This window comes from Clytia hemisphaerica, unplaced genomic scaffold, assembly GCF_902728285.1.
Source record: "Clytia hemisphaerica strain Z4C2 unplaced genomic scaffold, Clytia hemisphaerica genome assembly, whole genome shotgun sequence".
NCBI lineage: Eukaryota > Metazoa > Cnidaria > Hydrozoa > Leptothecata > Clytiidae > Clytia > Clytia hemisphaerica.
Window position 1 is genome coordinate 805,191 of NW_027104441.1, and position 25,408 is coordinate 830,598.

The 25,408-nt window shown below is 35.5% G+C and overlaps 2 protein-coding genes across 2 annotated transcripts; both read right to left on the reverse strand.

Annotated features, from left to right (window-relative positions):
• Positions 1-10,661: 10,661 nt before the first annotated feature.
• On the reverse strand, positions 10,662-14,460 carry LOC136820875 (uncharacterized). The gene is made up of 4 exons (XM_067077114.1): positions 14,248-14,460; positions 13,072-13,138; positions 12,168-12,416; positions 10,662-11,500 (listed from the first exon to the last, which is right to left on the reverse strand). Exons 1-4 carry the CDS (start codon positions 14,458-14,460, stop codon positions 10,662-10,664), a joined length of 1,368 nt encoding a protein of 455 aa, XP_066933215.1.
• A 3,511-nt stretch (positions 14,461-17,971) lies between these two features.
• LOC136820919 (angiotensin-converting enzyme-like) lies at positions 17,972-24,041 on the reverse strand. Its single transcript, XM_067077154.1, has 6 exons — positions 23,195-24,041; positions 22,509-22,734; positions 22,001-22,224; positions 20,515-20,758; positions 19,876-19,998; positions 17,972-18,350 (listed from the first exon to the last, which is right to left on the reverse strand). Exons 1-6 carry the CDS (start codon positions 24,015-24,017, stop codon positions 18,059-18,061), a joined length of 1,932 nt encoding a protein of 643 aa, XP_066933255.1. The 5' UTR covers positions 24,018-24,041; the 3' UTR covers positions 17,972-18,058.
• Positions 24,042-25,408: the final 1,367 nt, after the last annotated feature.

The window sequence follows — 25,408 nt, forward strand, 5'->3', positions numbered from 1 at the left end:
CTTCTCAAAGCCAGAGACCAAAACAAATTATCTTGCAAGATGAGGGTACCCTTTTGGATCTATTTAAGGCCATCTAAAATGGTGGACAGACTTAGGGAAAGACAGAGGCACCTGCTGCTTTGAGAGTGGTAACGTCAAAACGCACCGAATGATCTTCCAACAGAAGGCTAGTTAGTTGCAGCGCAAGTTTCGTCATGTCTAACTATCTATCTATATATTTAAGTAACATTAGGCCCGAAGGCCCATTTTCCCTACATACAAAATACAAGTTTGTTTAATAAAATAATTTTATTCATAAATATAAATAAAAAATCATTCTAAAAGTCAAAGGGCTAAAAAGAAAAGGGGTGATAAGTGTGTCCAAGCTTGGAAAGTGTAAGACTTAAGACTAAGAGATTAAAGTTATCAGATTATTTATGAGCTTGGTTGAATTTGAATGCTAAGTAAGATTAGTTGTGAATTTTAGGTGGGTAATGATAAAATACTATAAAATATATTATAATGTCTTCATTAATTAACCTTATTAGAAGTACCAAATAATTTATTTTTAGCATTATACAATCAAAATTAATTTTTTCAACAATTCTTCTAACAATTTTGTTTTAAATGAATCTTCAGATTTTATAGTTCGAATTTGTTTGGTAAATTATTCTGATATTTGGTCACAGTGGGAACAAATGAGTTTGAGTAAGCAAGAATTCTTCCTAATTTTTGTTGGAAATTGTTTCCACCTCTTGAATGCTTTGGCAAAATTGTCATAGGAATTGCTTTTGTTAATGTACCAGGTGAAACAGGAATCATATCCCAACACCCCAGCACGAAACAAACAGTGAATATATATCAATAATTATAAGAATATGGGTAAAGGCCACATTTTTGGTACACTGTCCCTTCCGTTACGTTTGTAAACTTATTCCGGTCATAACTAAGAAATCAAGCCAAAGTACTCTTAGGTTCCAAATAAACGGGGGGGGGGTTGGAAAACTTTCTAGATTTTGATAAACGGGGGGACCTAATTGCCGGGGGGGTTGGAAATTGTACTTCTGAAACCCAAAAATAAGGTAAAAATAGGCTAAAATTAGGCTATTTAGAGCAAAATAAGGGGCCTTCTCTTTGACAGCTGAAAATATTCTTAGAGATCAATAAACGGCGGGGGGGTCCTAATAAGGTATGGGGGGGTTGGAAAATTTTCGAAAAATTAACAAGCGGGGGGGCCCGTTTATTTGGAACCTAAGAGTACTCAAAACTTTAAACTTTTTTGTGTTCTATGATAAGTTGCCCCTTTATAAATATAATGTGACTATCTATAAATGATTTCTGCACCTTTGAGGTCCCTTTGAAGTCCAAATATCTCAATTTTTCTTTAAAAAATAATAAAAAATTGAACTTGATCTTAATTTTTTTTTCTCTAGGGCATAAAACCTACCCAAAAAGTTAACTTCATTCACATTATCCCCAAAAGAGGAGACTTTTGCATCAGATTTAATCATGATATCGTGTATCTATTGCCCAGCAAGCAAATTTTTCTAAAATGTACAGTTTGGTACCCTGATTTTGTCCCTTCCGTTACGCTAGTTACTATTAGTCAAAATTACCTTGTCAAGTTTACTTTTTGGGCCTCTTCTTGTCAGTTTATCATTTGGATGTTCCTAGAATTCATTTTCATGCTCTCATCTGATTTCTAAGCTCAGTTTTTTCAAAAATTGTGCCTGACATGGGAGATGGTCACCAAATTTGTCCCTTCCGTTACGCATGTATGATTTGGAATATTTAGTCAACTGATTCGCAAGAATCATTTTCCTTTGGTGTAGTTTCTATACCCATAGGACTACTTATTTTTACAAAAGCATTTCTGAATTAGAATTTGTCTCATGGAGATACTGTGAAGTGAATCTTGTTGTCCCTTCCGTAATGAATGTCCTTTCCGTTACGGCATTTTTTTATAAATGCTAATGTAATAAAAATTCTGAGACTTTTTTGTTTTTACTGTTCAAAACTAAGGTATTTGAAGACATTGCAATGTGTTTCAAGCTGAAAAGGTTTGAAACACTTCAATGACATTTGATGAAAAATAAGCAGAAAAGTGTGCCTTCCGTTACGCTTTTATCATTTAGTTGGTATTTTATGATAGTATTTATCATAATAATCATAGTGTTAGACCCTTTGATTAGCTTCCTTCTATTATACTCAAAAAAGATGTTCTATTGTTAAAAATAAGTTAAATATTTAAAAAAAATGACATATTACAAAATAATTTACACATCAACTGATAATTTGTCCCTTCCGTTACACAAAATACACTGTACCGTCAACTTGAAAAATATCTATTCAAATTTTATCAGTGGGATTGATTCAACAACTCTGAAGAAGCCTTTTTCAATAAATGTCTTTCTTGAAATTGCAATATATAGGGAGAAACACCTAGTCTCCATTGGTTTATTGATAAGGGTTAAAAACTTGACCGGGTGGCAATTAGAGCTAAACAATGTTATTGAGGGGCACGCAATTGATTATCATGGTAGAACCATTACTTTTAATAAAAATAAATAAGTTTAGAAGTTTTTTGAGGATAAATATTTTTTAATGTAACGGAGGGGACAGGTGTACCAAAACTGTGGCCTTTACCCATATCTTATATGTGCTTAAATTCAGTAGACTACGAGTGCTTCATCGAAGTTGAAGAAGGAGGAAGATAAAGAAATAGGCTGGTTAATTTTGATAAACAGGGTTTGTTCTATATATATTTGTTGAAAGTTTGAAAAAATTCTACAGATGCAGAGATTTTTTACAGGCGATTTAAGGCACAATCTGCTTGTACTTACTATGTTTGCTAAAGGCAAACAACGGTAAAAAAGACACAAATGTAATTTTTTTTATGAGTGCTGTTACAATTTTTTCCTGACTGCCAGTGATGTTACAATACACAAATTTTAAACACAAATCTTTTTTCTTTAACATTTTACAACACACCATGCACACACAAGACTGTTTTACTACCTGTCTGGTGTTTGTCTGGATTGTTGATGGTAAAAAGTTCTCATTTGACACCAGACTTTTGTTTTTATTTTAGTTTCTATCTTTGAAAGACCCCATCGGATTTAGGCAGGGCTGTCTGATTTAGGACCACTCACGGTAAGGTATATTTTAACCCTTGGAAATTTCATAGAATTTGTTAAAATACTGTGAGATCGAGTAACTTGCTTCAGTGGAGGCAAACATGCATAGCATGATTCTGATCACGTGATATAGCTTGATCTTTTGGCTTTTTTAAACCAATGAAATCATTTGTTTATACCGCACTAAAGGCCTTTCTAGATTACCGCTCAAAAAAAACCGGGGGTCAACATGAACATTAAAGCCTGCTGTGAGAAAGGGAAATGGTTTTGAAGAACCAAATATACACAGAAAGGTTTTTAATATTATCCAAATATCAGAAAACAAATGACATTTACATGGTTGATCTTTATAAAGTTTGATCTGACGGTTTGTTGTAAAGAATGTTGACCCCCGTGTTGGTTTTATAACCTATATTTTTGGATTTGTGAGAAGACAAATGTTATTGTAAAAAAAAGTCATTTGGAAGTGTAATCATACCCTCCTTTCCAGGGAACTGGACCAACGTTTTTTAAGTCAGAATTCATTGCCAGTAATGCCGCAGCGTGGTTTGAAACCTTGTTGTAGGTCTGGTGGAAAATGGATTTATTTCTGAATGTTAACATTACTGCAGCTAGAATATTTTCTTTATTTTGACAAACAAAAGGTTCAAAGTTTGTTTACTTTTTATTTTACTGCATTTCTGTCTTATTCTGCTGTAGTAGGCAAATGAAAACTCCTGATTTTTTGTTTTTGTTAGTGACAGTGCTCACTCGGCAGCCATTTTGAGTTTTTTTTTTCGACGTCTGTACTCGGCAATTACGTGACCTCTACAGAATTGACGATTTTGCCTGAGGGGAACAGCAGTGGAGCGGAGCTACGTAGTTCCTTTGTTTTGAAATTTTGCTGCTTTGATTGATCAGTCATTTGATGGCAGGATGGCTATGCAAGTATTTCCCTCCACTGATGCAAGTTACCCAACTTCACGCTATCTTATATAAACTAAATTACAAATTCCAGATTTTTACACGAAGAGAAAGATTTTGCATCAGAAATTCAACAATATACGTCTTCTTCAAATAATTCCAACTTAAGCAATGGCCCAGGAAATTGCGTATAAAATTGTTGCTTAGGACAGGTAAGAAAACGTGTTTTTGCCTGTGATGGCATATTTCTTGGGGAAAAGATTAATTAAGAATGATACGATATGGAGATACGATATCAAAAGACAGACCCCTAAGCCTAAGGAAAGAAGGTTAAAACAAGTTTGCTTTTACCTCCCAGAGACCAAAGGGTGAAGAGCAACAAAATATGCACGTGCAACTGTTTTGCTATAAACGAGAAAAAGTGTATTTCAGTTTGCCTTAAAAATTTACATTCAATATTTGAAACAACTTTACAACTGGAAAAACCCAATATATACTACAATAAACTGTATTCCCAATCCCAATTTAGGGGATTCTAAACACAGCACATCATCAACAAACTAGAAAGTGAAGATGATTTACAATAATAATAAGACTTTTTCACACTCACTATCTAGGCACTAGGAGGGTATTTTATAAAGCTAAATTATTTGCCTTTCATATTGGGTTTAAAGTTTTGTAAAGAAAAAAAAATTACAACAGAAGTAGTACTATACTTTCACCTTATTCCACTTAGATATCAGAACCATCAAATTGTTTGTTTCAAATTGCCAAAATTGTTTGCTTTTGTTTGCTGCTGGTCTGTTTTTGCTTGCATTTGATGCTTGTAAATGCTGAATGTTTACATTTTTCGAATTCGGGAAAATCCTCCGCCCATTTTGCTGAACCGTTTTCGGGTTATCAAGTTTATCGGAATATAAGACGGGGGTTTTAAATAACTATAAAAATGACTTTAAAAACTAATATTTCAAGAATTATTTGAAATTAAACTTGTAAATTTCATTGAAAAAAAAAACAATTACAAAAATGAAAAAGAGTATATATTTTTATTTGTAATATTTATAGACAATCAAAGTACAGTATGATACTTTTTAATTAAAAGTACCCCTTAGAAGTATGAAATGGAATATTTGAAAAATGCGGGAAAATAAAGTTGGTGTGATTTAACGCGCGAGATATATCATAATGGGAGGTCTAACACGTGGACCCACACCTCAAACAATTCAGTAAACCCGGGGGGGGGGGTACTAGGGCAAGATTGGTTACGGGGATGCTCCGCTGGTCAGGGTACCTTTTTTAACCTCCGCAAGTCCCAGGTAAGGTCGCAAAAACACCAAAATAGAAAAATCAGTCCCTCGTAGGGATTTTTTGAATTTGGGGAAAAGTAGAAAATTTGAGAAAATTTTGGAATTTCAGTCCCATTCAGGGTCACATTTTTCGCAAATTTCGAGTCCCACGTGCACGTAGGGTCCATTTTTTCGAAACTCAGCGGAGCACCCCCGTCGGTCGACAAGGGTAGTACCCCCCTCCCCCCGCCGGGTCAGAAGGTTTGTAGATTAAAACATTTGTAGAAGATATTCTTTCCTTTCCCAGAAAAAAAACTCAGTGACTTAGGGCAAGTCTCAAAAACCTAACAGAGGCCCCCCCCCCCAGTCGACCCTCAATTCATGACCTTTTCTGTGCCAATCATATGGTTTGAAAAGCCGTAGACTTAAACACAATCTCAAGGTGGAGCGGTAGTACAAGCAGAGGACGCCAATTCCAGCCCTATTTGAGCCCTATGACATGGAATAAAATGTATGGAAAAGAACAACGCGAGCGAAGCGAGCGCGAAATTTTTCGACTCTCAGTCCTTTTATGACTGAAAAACGCGGCCTTAAGATGCTATTGTTAGTCAAGTATGCCTTGTTTGTTCGTACACAATTTTTTTGAAAATCTTTGATTTCATTTAACACTGACTATTTGTTGCCAAAAATCTGGTACGGCGAGCGACGTATCTGCCGTACCCGGTGCAGCATTCCAAGAATTTCGCCAAAAAGAAAACGTTTAAAATTTAGAATGCCTAGATTGCTTGAAAACGCATCATGGGTATTATTATCTATGAGAATTATTTTTTAATTGTTCGATGCTGCATACATACAAGATGTTTTAGAACTACCCTAAACTACCTACTTTGTATTGCAAATTATTAAAGGAGCAATAATCCTCTAAGTCTCTAAGTTAACAACGCGGTATCATTTTGTGTATTGTATTGTGGGTGTATTGTAGTAACAATATAAGTGACTACGTAGACTGGAGTCGTTTATAATGCGTGTAATACTAATAATACCAATACTAATAATAATAATACGGGATTTAGTTTGTATAGACTAAAATTGTTCCATTCATTACTTTTTGCTTTATTTCTACTATGTATAAATTAGTCGTCTAGCTTGTTAGACTAGTGACTACGGAGAGACGACCATTATTAAACGCTGACGAAAAAATTTTCTCTGGACTATTTTGTTTTGGCTAAAGACGCTCTCGTTGGATGCAGTATTTTCATCACAAAAATTGTAATAAAAAATGAAAAAATACGCCCTCAAAAAAATAACGAAAATATTTGTTTAGATATCTTTTAGAATTTTAGTGTTATAAAGTTTTGATTCCTTTGAATGACCCATGACAATAACTTAAATATGACAATAAGTTAATCCAAGACTATGCAAGCAAAGCGAGCAAGACATTTTTACAGATTTAGGTATCGAGGTCTTAGATATATTTTTAGAGTTTCATTGTGTTTTAGACAATGATTTGCTTTTCACGTTCACGCTAAAAATCTCGATTCACGAATTCACGGTGGAAAATTCTTATCTCAATTCACGTATTCACGTGCTAAAAAAGTCCAATTCACGTATTCACGTCCCAAAAAAGGCTGATTCACGTGTCATGCCAGCCCCTGGGGGAGCCCCCCAACAGTTTACCCTAAGTTTTCGCGACCAATAGCAGCCAGATTCAGAGATCCACTTAGAGGGCTCTAAAGTACCCCTATGCCTTGGAGTTTATGAACCAGGTTGTTACCTAATTAAATTTCACTCCAAAAATCTATAATTAAAGAAATTGTTATCATGACGTCATATATTGATCGAATTTGGTGACGTCATGAATCGTATAATCGCTATAATAATAAAAATACATGTCAAATCTTTTTAAATTTGAACCAAAGATGCATCCAACTGAAATGTTACGAAAAATTTGATGACGTCAGCAAAAAATTGCACGCACTTTTCGATTTTTCGCATTTTTTGCTGACGTGGTCAAAATTTTCAAAAAAAATTTCTTTTTAACGTTGACAAAGATTTAACATGTACATATAGAGTTAGAGCTTTTTTACGATTTATGACGTCATAATTTGATAGCGGATTCGATTTGTGATTTTTTTAAATCTAGACACGCCCTAACTCACCCGAGGGTAAACTAGGTATCTTTCAAATCATCATATCCCAAGTTTATTTATGGGCCCTATTTATTCTAGCTTTACGTTACTACTGATGGACGCCAGGGAATAGCCTTTTATCTAGGTCATCTCTACGTAGAGTACAATCTATCAGTAAGCATCAAAAGAGCTGAAAATTAGCAGGGATAGAGGTTGACCATATTATTCAACTAAGCAATCCTTATTTTATCACCATATGGCACCTGGAATTATTGCCAAACGACTCAAAATATCAACCCTTTTTAATATTAATTAGTGCAAATATTGTGTTGCACGGTGAAAAAGAATGCGGCTATTATATTTTGATTTTTCCCGACATGTTTCGGACTCGGTCCGTTCTCAACGGAACGATATTTCTATAGAAAAAAAATGTTTTTATACAAAATTATTTGACGTCAAATTTGGACAAATACGTCATTTTAGGTGATTTCGGCTTGAAAACGGGTTGGTGTAAATGGGGCTATCTGATAAGTTGAATTTGGTCTAAAATGAACGTGTAAATTAGGCGCTCGGTTGCAAATAAAGATATTTTATTGTCAACCTTGAAAAATATAAGCAATCTAATATGGGCTAAGAGTATTTTTTGAGAGAACAAGAATAACGAACATTGAGCCAAAACAGGCCCAGCGGAACAACCGTTAAAGTGGGAAGACTGAAGGCTCAAAATGAGATAAAATTCGCTAGGAATTTGAGAAAAAAATTTTTAAGTAAGGAGGCTGAAGTCTCCCCAGTCTCCCTGCTCCCGCACAACTTTTTATATCAAATGAGCAGGTGTAGGATTAATATATTTCAAGAAAATGATATTTATAGTTAATTCCTATGAAGGTTGTTTTATTCGATATGAAATTTTCCTGCACACTCCATAGGGTTTGGCGACAGTGAAAAAATGAAAATAAATGGTTTCCAATTTAGTGTTCACTTTGTGCTTGGTCGAGGTGAAATAAAAGATACTTTTCGTTTTAAATTTTAAATTTTCCCCTTTTCGCTATTATGAAGAATATGATCAATGAAATTCATTATAAACAATTTTTTTTATTGTAGACAATTTAAAAACTTACTCTATCAAGTTTAATAAAGGAATAAGATCGTCGATTGAGAGATTTCGTTTGAAATCTACTCAACCTGAGCTAGCTAGATAGTTGTTAAGACGTCTTAAAAATGGCTCATTGTCAACAAATAAGTTTATTTTTCTTGGCAATGATTTGTTTAAAGATGATAGTCCTGGTTGCAGAGACCAGCAACATCACAGCCTCTGAACCCACCAAGTTACCTACCAACAATGAAAGCCACAATGATTCAAACGAGACAGTAGAATATATAATGGATGCTATATTTTGGGAGCAAAAACCTTTCCTTTTTTTCAACAAAGAAAAGGGAGAATTTGATGGAATTATACCCAATATGTTTTCTCAAGCAAATGAATTTTGTATTCCACCAGAGAAGAACCGCAAAATAATCAATTATACAATGCGATTACCTAGTCGCAAAGCTTTTTTCGATTTAGTTCACGCTGAAAATACAACTTATGGAGAGGGTCTATTAGCAGGTTTTAAATCTGAAAGAGCAATGTGGTTTCCAGTACTTGCCTACGCTGACCGTAATCAAGATAAACTACGAAAGAATCTAAAATTAAGAGCTTCCCAACTCAACTTGAAATCGACAGAAATTGCAGTAATCGTTCGCCGTGAAATGATTTCACTACCAAATAAGATAATCCGTAGCATCTCAAGTTGTCAACAAATCTTTTTGTTAGCCATTATGATGGCTGTACTTTTCGGTCTTGCATTGTGGATTATTGAACATTACCAAAACAATGATTTCCCAAAATCCTTCATTCATGGTATTGGTAATGGTTTATATTGGTCTATTGTTTCCATGACGACAGTTGGTTATGGAGATGTTACACCAAAAAGTCCGATTGGGCGACTCATTGCTTGTATTTGGTTATTCTTGGGCGTTATGGTGGGGTGTATTGTGGTGGCCACCATGACAGATGTTGTAACGGGCGTTGATGATTTGAATGTGTACGGTCAAAAGGTTGCCGTTTTGGGTCATTCGTATGAATCTAAAACAGCTGAGAAAGATTATCGTGCAGATATTGTTCCTGTTGAATCTTATGAAGAAGTTTTGAAAATGGTTCGAGAGGGAGATGTTTTCGCAGGAATGATGAATGCCGATCTAGCAGCTTGGTATCAAGATGAGATCAACGATGATACTAATCCGACACCGTTAAGGATCGTGCATAAATTACCTGCTAATCTATACGTTACTTGCTACCTACCGATTGATGCCCATGAAATGAAGAAGATTTTCGAATGCATGAGTATATCATCTGATGAGATCTATTTCTACTCCATTGAAGCGTTCAAGAGATATTGCCATACAGATTCTATCTATATCGGATCAATGGGAGAGCTGATTGCAAATAATATCTATATTCAGGTTTTATGTGGAGTTCTGTGCACTTTGATTGCTTCTGGTTTTGTTTATGACCTCGTTAAATTGTGGAGAGGGCATACTCACATTCGACAGATCTTTGGGGAAATCAGAAACTACGAAAATCATTCGGAAGGAATCTCAAAGAGACATAGTAGAACAGCCAGTAAAGATTGTTAAACTTTACTATCCTTGAAGGGTTATTTAAAAAATTTTTAGAACGGCAGAAAAGAAAGAAAAAAAGAAAGAAATTATTATACCAATTCAGCGTTTAAAAATATATAACAAAACATTACTGACATTACTGGTTTAAATTATGTAAAGCGTTATTCCCCTATAATGTATATAATATATGATCGAAGACAATGAAAAAATATTCGATTACTTTCCACTACGAGTCATCTGATAAATAATATCTGTACAGTTGACGCTCTCTAATTCGATCTTCAAGGGGAATTGGATTATCATCGAATTAGGGAGCTTATCGAATAAGGGAGCGTCGTTTATGAGAGTTTCTTGTTGACGGGACTTTAAATTTAATCGAATAAAGGAGCTTATCGAATAGTAGAACGTCGAATTAGAGAGCGTGAACTGTACTTGAAAATCCGTGAAACTACTGAAACTCGTGAAACAGCCTCTCTGCTAATTCTTCTAATTCTAATTCCTCTGAAGTGGTTTCCACATTGCGAAACTGACATTGTAGTAAAATGAGAGCACTTTTAAGTTAAAAATTATGTTTGAAATTTCAATCTGCGAATTTTTGTTAGATTGATTTTCTGTTTAAGTCCTAGAGTTTTATGCTCTCTTTTGACATCCATGATTTCTTTCATAATTTTCTGAATATCGTAATCAATTTGTGTTAGCTCTTTGCTTTTCTTTCGAACAAACCACTTCTCAGATACCATTTTGTTTCTCAATTTTTCACACTTCATGAAAGCCTCGTCAATCTTTTTCTCAATTGCCAGAATCTGAGATCTTTTTGTGTCACACATTTTAATGTCATTGCACAAACTATTTCTTTCTACAGGCTGCAAAGTGCTTCCTTTCCTCTGTCGTGCTTTATGATATTGAGAGTCTATGCGCTCGAGCAGAGTTTCTTGTTCTTGAGTCTCATCCTTCAAAGATTGCTTCAAAGAATCCATGTTCTCCTCTTCAATCTGTATCATTTTTAAATCAGACTCATCTTGCAGGCTACGTTCTCTCAAGTACCCGATCACTTCATTTCTCATGGTCTGTAGGCTTGCTAATTTTTTATCGTTTTCTTTCAACCTTTGTTCCATACTTTTAAGCATTTGTGCTGAAAATTGTGCATCGACCATAGTGTTCGTAAGAGCTTCTTCCTGCGCAGTATTCGATCTGTTTCGACTCTTATTCCGTTTAGGCAGCCATACGTTGAGCAAAAATTCACGTTCTTTCTTATAACCACTCAGTCGGTCATGATATAAACAATGCTGTACTAACTCCATGCATTTTTCTGCTTTGAAACAAAGATCGGGTATCAAGCGAAGAACAGGATAGAAATTGTGGAATCCTTCTTGAAGTTCAGCTTGTCGCAAAAGAACGTCACTTCCTAAAGGAGGAACAAAAAAAACAAGTTATGGCACTGTTTCGAGATACTCTTCCAACTGGCACAGTCATAACAACATCCATTTGACGTCCCAATAGTTAAATTGACGTTAGATGAACGTCAAAACAACGTTGTGTGCCAGCTAAGCAACGCCTATTCAAGAATAGACTATCGGGAGAGGTGGGAGTAATCATCAATCGTTCATCTAATATTTAGCTTTTGAAACGCTCGCTTACTTTTTAAACTAACATTCTTCTTGTTAAGGGACATCAGCAAGGAAGTTTAATTTGCTTCTCTTGGAAGCCCCCAATGATGTCTCCTTTTATTCACACACTCGAAAATCCATCAAAAGGGTACAAAAATCATTAAAAAGCAATTGAGTTTTTGTAAGGGTTCAAAAATTACAAGCTCTCCTAGGGTGACAAAAACGTCAAAAATTATAAAATTAGAAAAATAGTCTCTCAAAGGTCCCAAAAATGTCGAAATTCACTCTCCCCGATTTTCGAGTTTCGGCTAGGACATACCCGTGTCATCTTGGAAACTTACTATTCCCCCGGATAAAATGCTTGATAAATATACAGTAGGCTGGTTTTGAACTTTTAAGCAATGTCTTACTAAAGAAAATTCTAAAGGTTAAGAAAAGGTTAAGAAAAGAAATTTGCTTTAATACCCATAGAATAGTGATTGACACTGATCGTTCCTGGTGTTAACAATAGTTTCCAATGCATCAAGATAAGCTCCAAGCGCATTATATATTTCTCTGAACCATCGTTGTTCAAATATTCTTTCAAACGAGCTAAAATTTGTGTTTGGAAGACTTCCCGGAGGTTCTCCAACTCGCGACATGTTGATAAGAAGTTTTGTAAAACTTCAATGGTATAACGGCGGTAACTTTCGGCTGAATATTTGTATCTTGTACCTATGAAAAGGAATTTTAGAGAAAAAATACCTACTTTTTTTGGATGATATTGTTTTACTTGCTAATGTAAGAAAACCAACGCATTATAAAGATTCATTTTAACCCTTTTTGTTTAGTGAGACTAGGTAATGTAAAGTAGTGTAAAAAAAGCTGACCTTGAAGGCACAAACCTCTTCAGCACCCTGTTTTGTTCAAGTACCCCTTCCCCACCCACACTCCTAACAAAACCTGTCAAAGAGATCCTTTCAAAAACTCCACATTTCAAGTTTTTTGTAGCATTGAGCCTTTACACGTATGTATGGTGTTATTGTCAGAAAGATGAAAATAAATTTTGGAATTAATATTACATACATTATACATTATACATATTACCGAAGATATGAACACTAAAGCACTTAACTAAAACGATTATGGTCTCCCTTAGGCGGGATCAAAATGCTTTCAAATCATTTCTAGAAACTCACTCATTTTTGGGCTCAAATGAGGGGTATCACAAAGAAAAATAAAATTCAGTCTAGGCAGATGAGTTACAATTAAGAAATTTGCTTTATTCACAACCCCGCCTTAATCCCTTGGAGCAGGTATGGGGAGCTAGGATTAAGATCGTCGCATTTTTTCGGATATATTATATCCCTAATCGTTTTTTCGTTGTTACCTGAGAGTAGAGCATGCGTTGTTGTTGTTTTGTAAGTACGTCTGTTCCATTGGTAAAGCTCTCGAACCTTTCAGATATTAAATGTAAAATTTATAACTACACTACATAGTTTAGGACATTTCACCAGTCGAAAAATGGATAATGGGTAATCAGAACTGGTTGCACCCCGATAACGGTTTCCCGTTGGTTAAACGCAAAAGTCTTCAAAATCTTTCAAAACATTGGAGCAATAGTAAGTCGTTATTATCCTGATTACCCATTACGCTTTGCGACTGTGAAATGACCTATTTAGAGACGTGGATAGCCATTTCAATAACCTATTTCTTTCAGTCTATAATTAGTCGGTTCTACTATCTATAAATTAAAAGTAGCGAGATTCGAACCGCGAACCCCTAGTTTGAGATGACCACGGCCCATCCATCCGTAAGTTTTGTAAAAAAAACTCAAGACCCTAGAAAGGCGGTGTTTTCTAGTTGTTAATAATAGCATTACATTTTCGTCATTGGTCGCTAGGGGGGGTTTCAGGGGGTACCCGATTCCGCAATTCCGCCAATTTGTTCTCCAATTTCCGTCAAACCGTCTTAAATTGAACCAAAATTCCGTCACCGAAAATTCCTTTGAAATTCAATATTTTTGTCGAAAATTCCGCAAATTTTGAATATCTTTTACCAATTCCAAAATTCCGCAAATTTTTTTGCTAAATTCCGTTTTTCCGCACTAAAATTGCCTAATTTTTCGTAACCGTCAGAGAACCCAATTTCCGTAATTCCGTCTAAATTTTCGCCAAATTCCGCCACTCCGTCCAAAAAAAGGGCCGATTAATTCCGCTCCTCCGCCAACCATGAAACTCCCCCTAGTGTAGCTATAATACACTTAACGCACGTTAATGAACTCTAAGGGTGTAAAATTGATCTGACTGTATGTTTTGCACCGTAAGGATAAATTTTTCGCTGAAATTTACTCAAATTGGACTAAATTTTCCCTGCATTCTAAGGGTCCGATTTCAAAGACCTAATTCTGGTACAGTCGTTTTTGAATCGAGTGCCCCCTTGGAAGAATTCCCTATTTTTAAAGATCCTGCGTCTAGCCAAACCTTTTCAACAACACTTTGGGAAATTCGGGGTTTAAAAGGTAAATATCAAAATAACAATTAGCAAAATAAAAGTACTGATTTACCTGTTCAACAGCAGAAACGTAGACTTTCGTTTGCAATTTCCCATATTTTTGATGTTTCCAATTTTTCCATTCATCTGTAACCTTTCGTAAAGCTTTGACCAAATCAACTAAGAAATTCTCACGACCAGCAGCTATACGTGATATCAACTGACGATAGCTATTACATTGAGCCAACAGTTTGACTCGATGTGCAACATCTCCAAAATCTTTCATGTTCTTAGAAAAAATGATTCATAATATGAAATAATTTTGGCAATTACTGTATTCTTAAAATTTATACTGCAGGAAGCAAAAAAAAGGTCTTATCTCTAAGCAAGATCCACTATGTCTGATATCAGAACCTTGAGCTTCAATAATATAACTAGATAAACTCCTTTCAGACACCTAAGCACTCCCATAATGCAAATTATAACCAAACTATTGTGAAACATTTTCCCTCATATTTCTAATGGAAATGCACTGAAAAACCACACGAGACTTATTAGGAAACGCCCCGAAGGAAATGAAAAACATCAGTTTGAGCTCTTGATAAATAGGAATTGATAATTTAGTGATTGGAAAAAGTATTGGAATTTTTGATTTTCATTAGCCTATTTCATAGGAATAGGATCCGTGTATCTGTTACATGCTTGTAACGGGGAAAAATGCATAAATCTGTGCAGATTTCCCTTCAAGAAAGACGATTTTCGAAAATTGATTTTCTATCATCCTTGGCCTAGCCCGCAGCGGTATGGGCCTTTAAAACGTAACTGGTCGAAACGATTTGACTTTGTCGGGGCCTATGCGCGCAATTATCAATTGACGTGTCCAGGCTAAAATCGAATTATCTGACTTTCTATTGTGCGCATGCGTAAGAAAAAAACACATATAATAAATACCTCCAACTTACATCTTTCTTTCTCAATTGATAAGTGGTACTTACCTTATCGGGGAACACTTCGTCGGGGAACAATAATCGTCACTTGCTAGTAGTTGGTAAACTCATTAAGGCAGGGGAAAATTTTTGTCGGGGAAAAATATTCGTCTTTTGGCCAAAATTTCGTCACTTTTCACCGACATAGTTTTCCCCGATAAGGTATCTCAAAATGTTAAAGTAATTAAAATTTTTATTGCTCGCGCGACTCGAGTCAATACATCAAAAACATTCACTACTGTAAAATTGTAATGCGACTTTGCAACGAAAAAATATGTTGACACTGCCAGCACTGCTGGGCCTTTACGCTGCTTAGGCTTTCTCGTTTTGGGAATTCAAGAACTCTTCTCTACTGTCGTTGTCTTTGTAAAACTTTATAATCTTAATTCGCAAAAGAGTGTTCAACCATAAAATGTTGATTATTTAAATGACGGTGAAAAATATCAAGGTATAGTCAACTCTTTCTTAGTTGTCTGAACCTCTATTATTCGAATCTTTCTGTAATTCGAACTAAAATTTGGTCCCTTCAGCAGTAAAATGGTTGAAATTACTCTCTATAATTGGAATCTTTCTCCATAGTATAAACCAATAAAATTTACCATTAAAGATGCTACATTACTGATTTCTTGATCAACAAATAGTCAACAAATACGACAGAGATAAAACAACAGAAGTTCAGATGTTATCACTCCAGCTGCGGCTTTCTCTAATTCGAGGTATTAGAGTATATTATAAATATCGAATTAGAGAGAGTCAACTGTACTCAAAACATGAACCCTATGGCCCCCGGGCCCGGGGGGGGGGGGTGGTTGGTGGTACTTAGGCAAATGGAGGGTACGGTATGTGCCGCCCTTAAGGGTACCTTTTTTGGACTTCCAAAGTCCCGCTAAGGGTCGGAAAAATCAGAAAATCAAATTTCATGTCCCAGTAAGGGTCGGAAAAATAGGAAAATTTCAACTTTTTACCCCCTGAAAGATCGAAATTTGGTCAAAATCCGTCAAATTAGTCCCTTTGTTTTCTCCTTTTTAGTCCCGGTCCAAAGTTCGAAAGTCGGGCGGCACCCCCCCCCCGTCAGCTTGCAACCCTAGTACACCCCCTCCCCCGGGGAAATCGGCTAATGCTTTTCTTCTTGGTCGATCGAATAAAGATTCTGCTTGGTCCTATTTTAGATCATCAATTAAATAAGAGGTTTAAAAAAATTGAAATTGTTAAGCCATACCTCTTGTATATCCATTGCAGCAATTCTATGTTGAACGGTGAAAAAGAATGCGGCTATAATTTGATTTTTCCCGACATGGTGATTCGGACATTGAAGCTATTCTATAAAATTGGTTATAGTCCCTGAAGCTCGATTGTCATCAAGTATCAGCTTATTTCTAAGGGAAAGGATTGCAAATTTTCTCGTTCTGTTTTAGGGGCTTATTTTTCAAGACTAAAATTTATCAAAAACAAGATACTTGTAAATTGGAACTATTGTGGTTTTTTTTCGCAATGATGAATCTTTTTTATCAAACCGATTCAAAAAATAGGCTTTACAATAAAACCAAGACTTTATTTAATAAGAAGAAAGTCTTGCTGGTTGAGTAAAAGAAAACGATAATATCTTTTTCATTGGATTTTGAGTTCCAGGTTGTTAATGCCTCTCTTTATAAATACCTGAACATTTATATCATACTACACCCCTGTCTCACAGCCCCGGTTGCAATTTTTTTCCTTAGTGGGTATAAAGGGGAAAAATTCCCATTCAAATCCCAATGGGGATAGAAATTCTATTGTTCCAAGGTTAAAAAGTCCAGTGGGGATGGTTTTGGAGTACAATTCTTAAACATTGTTTTTCGAATGTGGATGAAATCAAAGGCAATTGCCCTCTGTGGGGCTAAAATTCTAGGTTATTTTCCCAACGGGGACGAAATTTTTGCCAAATTTTCCAGTGGGGCTGGGGTCCCAACGGGTCTGTGACACAGGAGTGTCATACTGATTAATAATTTAAAACTAATTACACACTATTTATATAACCGAACGAAATTACACACAATAATATAAACTACTATTCTTAATATATGGAAATTTTACCTTATATACTTAACCCCCGCACGTGTAGACTGAATTGAACTGCTTATAAGTTTGTTAGAAGTGTGAAAAACAAATGGCGACAAATGGATCCTCTAATTCCCAAGGAAAAGGCTAGGGCATTGAACATTAGTATCTGACAGGGTCTACTTTTCAAACTCCAGCGGCACGTCCCCGTCGATCGTCAAGGTCAGTGCCCCCTGGGCCTATCAGATCTGGTTTGTTTTCGCACAATATAGCAAAGTTTGTATTTTCGTTTGAATTTAAAAAATATTATAGTAATATTGTGTCTCTAGGTTTAACCACCACAATTCATCTGTTTTTAAAGTCTTTGTCTCATCAAAACATCTAATCAAAGGTGGTTTTGTGCGAGATTTTAACAGTCCTATCATTTCCATTTCACGGAAGACGTGTCAGTATCCTTTTTGAACTAAGGTTTGCCTTGACTTCCCGTTTGTTCAGACTTCGGTAGACGAGATACTATAGATACAACTCGGGAATTGCATTCTTTCTATTGGTCAAAAATAAACCAATAAAATGTCTCCATTTTGACTTCAACCCGTTTGGTTATTCATGATATGCACCATTGCAATGTCTTTCACGGACCCAACAGCTGATTGGTTGAATGTGATGTATTTACTGATTTTACGTCAGTAAAATTTTACGTCACTGTCAGAAGACATTGCAATGGTGCATATCAAGAATAACCCAAATGACTGGAAATCAGTCGATTGCCTTTCACCAAGATGTACTGCTCTTCAAACATCCTTTGTGGCGACGATGGAATTTTTTATTAATTGGTCTTGAAAAACATCAATCCATAAAACCTCACCTAATACCAGCCACACAAATTACTGTAAAAAGAACCGATAAAACCAAACCGACTAAGTTCACCATTAATAAATCACCATTATTACCAACTTGTTCACTTTTTACTTCCTGACCATATGGGTTTTCATCCCAACCGATTGGGTAATTATGCTTTGTGTGTTGTTTCTTTAACCATTTCCGTAATGGAGCAAAATAGTCGAGGAATGGATCCGCTGATAATTCTTCTGAACCGGTAAATTGTTTCAATTGTTCAGGCCATGGTTTACTACGACCAAGTTTCAGCATGTCACTACAAAGAATAAAAAATTAGTTAGTGAAATTACACGCTCATTTTTTATAAGAATACACTTATAAAAATGTCTGTGATGAAAATGGCAAAAAAATTTAGAATATGCTAAGAATACCACCATCATGGAATTTTGCTACTCTAGCTAAGAATGCCATTTTTAGAGCATTTTTAATAATAAATTGTTAATTACACCCAAGTAAGGCTCCCCCTTTTCACAAAGATTCTTATAAAAAAAGCGTGTAATAATACAATCAATAGTTCAAAAACCAAAAAGAAATCTAGCATGCTAGACGACTGAAACACTCCTGTCTCGCAGCCCCGGTGGAAGTTTTTCCCTCAGTGGAAATGAAAGTTTCTATCGAAATTCTAATGGGGATAAAACTTTGTTCCCAAATTTCAGTGCGGATGGTTTTTGGAGTGCAATTTTTTCCGTTGAATTTTAATCGGGATGAAATCAATGTCAATTTCCTAGTGTGGCTGAAAATTTTCAACAAGGGACGAAAATTACACGTTTTTTTTTTTATTAGAACACTTAAAATTTGGCTGAGCCTGGATGTGCTTATTTTTTTAGCAATTTTCAGCCTTAAATGTTCTTAAATGCGTTCTTAATTTTTCAGACTACTCTAAATCGACAATATCATACCAAATAAAGAGCATATAAAATTGGTACAATGTGCACAATATTTGACTCTGGATTTTAGAAAATCCATGCCTAAGTTGGGTTAAAACTGCTTGAAAAGAAGAAAAATTGTAGTTTCTTGTCATTTTTTTCCAAACTGAGGCTGGGCATGTTCTTACGACGTTCTTAATTTCTCGACGTATTTCAGCCTAAATGTTCTTATAAACTGGGTTCTAATAAAAAAAAAAAACGTGTAGCCCAATTTTTCAGTTAGATCACAGTAGGTCTGTGATACAGGGGTGTACTAAATTTTGTCTCTATAAATATGATTTTACACATGTATCTTTTTTGCTTGTTCCACAAAAAATCAAATTTTGAATTTCGAAAAAAAGTAAAGCTGCTGCTACTAATAACATGTGAGGGTTGCTAGTCAAAGTCAAAAAGTAAAATATTTAGAAAAAAGCCTTTGAAAAAAGAAAAAAAAATCAATAAATCGGCAGTTTAATGCAATCAAAATTTTCGGCTTCGTAGGGTTTGTATCACACAGGCAAAAATGTTTCGGCGGCGATTGATATAGACATTTTAGGCTGCTTTTCAAACTTTTAAACGCCTGTCAAACTTGGTTCGTTGGAAAGCTCTATCTTTTCTCCTTTCAACGAGTAGTCATTGACCTCTGTAGCATTTATAGAAAAATAAAAGTTTTATGGGATTTTTTTGTGTGTAGCTGATTGGAGCAAGAATTAGCAAACGTTTACTGCAGAAGGGCCTTCCAAAAAGTGGCCAAAAAAGAGCATTTTTAAATTGGCATATATTTTGGCTATAATTTAAATTTTGGTTTAAATTTTCCGATCTTTTTTCTTCTAGTTGATTTTTGATCATTATACTATGTTTATTAAAAACACTGACCCGAATGCTTTGCCAGCTTCTGTTGAGTTGTAAATGGAACATTGGTGAAGATGACCTTTGTGTCCAGCTGCTTTACACGCGTACTTGTGAAAGGTAAATTGCAAAATAACTGCGAAGAAGTATCTATAATAAAAAAGAAAAGTGGATATTAAACCTTAGCCTACACTTTTTTTTCCAAAACCAACTGTTTTGAAAACTTAACGGAACGAAAATGTAATAACACTGGAAAGCCCGTCTATCTACAATCAGAAGAAGAATAAATGAAAAGAAAAAAAAAACTACATAGTATTAACACCCCCTGATAGAATCAATCCTGATAAAATCCTAGTGTTGCAATTGCAGTTTTTATTTGGAGTTTTGAAGGGTAAATTATAAGAGACTTTTATGACTTTTTTTTTAAATGTATTAATTTTTGAGGATTAAAAAAAGGACCAAAAAACCTACGCATAGTGTTTCTCGTCTGTTACTATAGTTCCAAGGGTGTCCGGAGAATTCCCCCTGGTGGATTCCCCTTCCTACCCGTAATATCCTATACCCAATGAATTCCTCCCGGTGAATTTCCACCCGGAAAGTAGGAGAAAGAAATAATTAGTTGAAAAACATTTAACCTTTTTGTTTACCATAAATTAGAAATTTTACCTGATAAAAGGTACATCGGCTGTCACGTGATATTTAGTAGCAGGATCAAAATCTTTTTCTGACCTTTCAACAGGTGGTCTTACACCTTGATATTTTAGCCTCAATTCCCACCATTTTTTGTTCATTTCATCAGGCTTGATGTTCCCATTATAAACATTCCACATCCATTTGTCGACGATGTAGGCAAAAGGTAGGAAAGCCACCGTGTCTGATGCTGTCTTGAGCAAAAAGTTGATGTCTTGTTCTATTGTAATGAAGATTTCAATTTCAATATTTTCATTAGAATAATGTTGTGAATTTGTACATCCCTGTCTTACATGTCCGGCAGAACTCTTACGTGCAGTGTAGTGGCGATGAAAATTTCTATCGATTTCCCAATGGGGATAAAATTTTCATTGTTTCCAGCTCAAAAAATCAGTGGATTTTCCACTGAATTTCAAATGGGGATGAAATCAAAGTCGATTTCCCAGTGGGGTTGAAATTATAGGGTTTTTTTCCACTGATGATGTAATATTAGCTAAATCTCCCCGTGTGACCTCCACCGCCCCCTATATTTGTATGGTAGTTATCTACCTGAAAGTAGGGGAGGGTGCCACAGTTTCTCCCAGGATTGCTCTACTTACACTTGATCCTTCTCTTAATTTTGAGCATCATACAGAGAGTCATCAAGTATCTTTTTTTGTGCTAAATAAAAGGTCTTTTGTATGACCCGGCCAGAATCAAAGCCATGACATTTATGCATTGTCGCTTAATTCTCTACCTTTCGCAGTACGGTCACTACATGAAGGAGTTAGTTTAAAGAATACCACATTTATTTAGAATACTTTAATCGTAGCAATTTTAGCGAGACTAATTTTAGCGTTTTAGCGAGTTTTCCCTATTTTCGCTAAAATAAATCTCGCTAAAACGCGCCGAATTGACACATCTTATCAATTTATCCGCGCGAAATTTTTCGAAAAGCTGATTCGCTAAAATAAATCCAGTATGTTTTTTCTTTCATTTTGTATCATTTTGTTATCATTTTCATAATTTTTTCAAAAACTAGTAATGGGGGCGTAAATTTCCAAGTTTTCCTGTTCTTAGTCAAGAATTGTGTTACAAAGACATGTGACTATATTGATTTTTGTATTAAAAAACATTATTTTTTTCTGCAAAATCATTGCCCTCGCTAAAATTTATCCACGCGAAATTTTTTGAAATCGTGATTCGCTAAAATAAATTCAAAAAAATCAAGCTTTTCCGGACTCGCTAATATACGCTAAAATTAATCTCGCGAAAATTTCTACGATTAAAGTAGATAAAAAGAGGGATAAATTCAAAAAAGAGCGACAAATCCCGCCATCCACAATCCCTACCCAGATAGTTAGTCAGCCATACTTTTGATTCCTATTCGTTTACTACAAAGATTAATTACATGGTTGAAAGAACGGTAAATTACGCATGCGTATTATAATGCAGGATTCTTTACAGGAGCAGACTGACATACCTTCTGAGTTTGACACTTCATCCAATATGCCAACATTGTACAGGTGTTGAGGAACTTGTACGGATAACGATAAAGTGTCACCTACAGCTTCATGAAAAGCTGGGTTTGCACCTTCTCTGAATTGGAACGGTAAATTCCAATACAACAACGCATAGTAAATGTGACCAACCTCATGATGAGCCGTTGTAAAATGTGGGTGAAAAAGACTTGCACACATGATCAATCTATTAACAAAAATATTCTTTAATATTTAGGTGTTTGCTTAGGTCACACGTCACAAAAAACGCCCGGGGTGCAATAGATGTGAAAACTAGACTCAAAATTAAACCCTTACAGTGAAGAGAGAATTAGCACAATTTGAATAAATTTAGACGAAAAGTTGACCCCTACGATATATTTTCTTAAAAATCTTTGTCTTGGCTTCTGCTGTTGTTAATTTGTCCTCAGGTTCTTTTCTCGTTAAAATTATTCTCTTAAAAGTTGTATACATTATATAAACTGTACGAACCTGACATCCTGCTCTCCATTAACTTTACCGAACATATCCCAAGCTGTTGGATGACACGTCACTTTTTTACCGTCAGTAGGTGGCGACAGGACGGAATTCTCCCAAAAGTTTGACGGTAAAGACGGCCATCCAATGGATTTGAAGAAGTCTTCGGTCATTTTAAACATCATTGTTGTGTTTGTTAGTTTCTTTCTGAGTGCTTTGCTGACATCTAGTTCAGGCTCGTCTGCAAATATAATAAGGAGCTAGCTAACTCGAAAGTCCAAGGAAATACAGGCAGATCTGGCTAATTCTAACTCAAATGGAATGGTACACATCAAAATTTCATACTTTATCTAAAGTCTATTTCAAATTACATAGCTGGCAGTGTTTTTCAAACCTCGATAAGTTTTGATAGAATTTGAATTAAGTAGCGACTTTGTGCTCGTTGAAAAGACAAACAGTAGTAGAATATTGCTATAAAGAAAAAAATCAAAAAAGATCGGAAAGTAAAGATTGAAAATGAATGGATCATTTTGGATCTCAAGTGCAACGTTAAAACTAAGAGTTAAAACTCTACCCTTCCAATCTAAGTTAAAGCGCTTCCAAATCGCTTTCGGCTATACGATTTTGTGGGAATATCCCTTTTTCTCAAATATTATGACCTTGAATGCAGCTGGGTCCACAAAAAATAATGAACAACTTACTCGGATAAGGTTTGAAGTGATCAAAAATACCATCCCAAGTCAATGCCCACATATTACCAAGCAAGTGCGCCGGCATTGCTTCCTCTTTCTTGATATGATCGCCAAATTTTTGATTCATGCGAAACCTTACATAAGCGTGTAACTCTTGATAAAAAGGTTTCAATTCTAACCAAAATTTCTCGGCAATTTCTTCCAAATCATCAACTTCATAAGAACTTCTCTTAAATTCTCCAGCGTCTGCAAATCCGTTCTCGCGGGCGGCTTTATTTTTTAAGCGTACAAATTCTATAAAATCTTTACGGACTTTAGGTCCAATAGAATCTCTAAAGCCTTTCCATACGTCAAGCTTCTCTTCCACTGATATATTTAAGTGAGCTATTATTCCGTTTAGTTCTCCTAGACCTAAATTTATGGATGTGTTTTGGTAATTCTTCATCCCAGCTTCTTGGAAAGCCTTTTGCATCTCATGTTTCAAATTGAATATATTTTCATTAATATAATCATAACTAGAAGTTAATGACCGTCGAATAAACATTAATTGTCTTTTACTTTGCTCATCAACATTTGTTAAATTTATTCTCAAAGCTGCTTTCTGGTATCCTTTTAATTTATGATTAAACTGCCCTTCATCTTCTTTGAACGCCATCTCATGTTCGGGCGTTGAGTCTGTGAATGTTTTATATTTTAGCTTTTTGTTGTTGTGAATGAGTTCGATAATTTCTGTATTATATTTGTCAAGAAATTTGTCGGCTGCGTCTTGTTGGGCCGTTATAAAGTGTAATATGCAGATGCTGATCCATGTCAATGATGTTACGTTTTTCATGCTAACAACAAAAATTCCCTATAATTCCCTATAAAAAAGATAACACAACATAATACAGTTTTATAATACAAATTTGCAGGCTCCCGCGCAGACACATACATAGGCTTTGGAGATAAGATATTGTAAAATCAAAAGGGACAAGGCGTTATACACTCCGTGACCATGCAAGCCCAGTTAAACCCTACTCAGACTAAATCGATCAGCGAGTCAAGGACCGATGTAATAACATCCTGAAACTGCATCCCTTTTCAGAAGCTGTGCTAAACATCTACAATCTTAAGTCTCGGGGGCAACGTCCTTTACGACACACGGTGACAGCGACGGCGACGGCGACGATACCGTCAGAAAACGTCTTTTAGTAAAACTTGGACAGTGAGATTCTTCTCCAGCAGAACCTGAACCTCCAATTGTCCTGCTAATGCGAGCACAACGTTGTTTCAACGTTCATCTAACGTTGTATGGATCACAACAACTTCATCATAGAGTTACAATCCCCAATTTTTATCTGAGACACTTCCCCCTTTCCCCCACTCTCAGCGTCGAGTTCTCGGCCATTATCGGACTCAACACTGATAGTAGGGTCCAGGGGACGTATTTTTATCTCGCAAGAATGTTTAGAATTCTTCTGTCTCAAAATATTTTTTGGCGGATTGTAGCTCTCTTTACAAGAGCAAATTAGGGAGGTTAAGTATCAAATATAAATCAACGCGACAAACGAACTGGTTTTGACCCGCAAGCTGCAGTAAACATGTGGACCTGCATTTTCTAGAATCCAGGCTAAAACAGCTCAAGAACGAAAAACCGTGAAAATCTTCGTTGTTGAACAAAGAAGATATAACATCTACTTTGCTACCCTTACCATCTTGCAGAGAAAAGGTCCGTTCGTCGCGTAGATTTATCTTTGATACTTAACCTCCCTATTGTTTCTGCAGAGAGATAACATGAGACAACTTTATAGGTTGAAAATATCAAACGTCGCAAATCTCAGTTCACAGTCAATTTGATTACGGTATCTACAGAAGATTTTAAACTCAAATCGCCGGCCTGTTCAGTTTTTTAATTCGCCAAATTGATTGCCTGATGAGAGAGATTATCTCATTTAACACAAAGATTATAACGATTAAACTCTGATTTCATTTTGATTTGATAATTTGTCAAAAGCAAAGTACACGTTTTTTTTAAATAAAAACATCACAATTTTTTGAAGCCTTCGGAAATTTTTTTAACTTTATCAGTTTTGATCCTAAAAATGTTCTTAACATGTTCTTATTCAAAGTCTCCTAAGAAATTCGATGAGAGATTCTGGTCCTTTTGAAGATCAAACTAGAAAAAAATTCAACTTACTAAAAATCCAGATATTTCAACGAACATTAAATATAAGTTGTAACCAA

What these genes read in the sequence shown, in the direction of transcription:
- LOC136820919 (XM_067077154.1), bottom strand. Translation starts at nt 24,017, where the DNA reads ATGAAAAACGTAACATCATTGACATGGATCAGCATCTGCATATTACAC. An exon ending in GCCGATGTACCTTTTATCAG is followed by an intron (nt 19,999 to 20,514) that starts GTAAAATTTCTA and finishes TTTTTATTATAG; the next exon opens with ATACTTCTTCGCAGTTATTT. An exon ending in GAAGCTGGCAAAGCATTCGG is followed by an intron (nt 18,351 to 19,875) that starts GTCAGTGTTTTT and finishes TATTCTTTGTAG; the next exon opens with TGACATGCTGAAACTTGGTC.
- LOC136820875 (XM_067077114.1), bottom strand. Translation starts at nt 14,460, where the DNA reads ATGAAAGATTTTGGAGATGTTGCACATCGAGTCAAACTGTTGGCTCAA. An exon ending in ACGTTTCTGCTGTTGAACAG is followed by an intron (nt 13,139 to 14,247) that starts GTAAATCAGTAC and finishes AATATCTGAAAG; the next exon opens with GTTCGAGAGCTTTACCAATG. An exon ending in TGTCAATCACTATTCTATGG is followed by an intron (nt 11,501 to 12,167) that starts GTATTAAAGCAA and finishes TTCCTCCTTTAG; the next exon opens with GAAGTGACGTTCTTTTGCGA.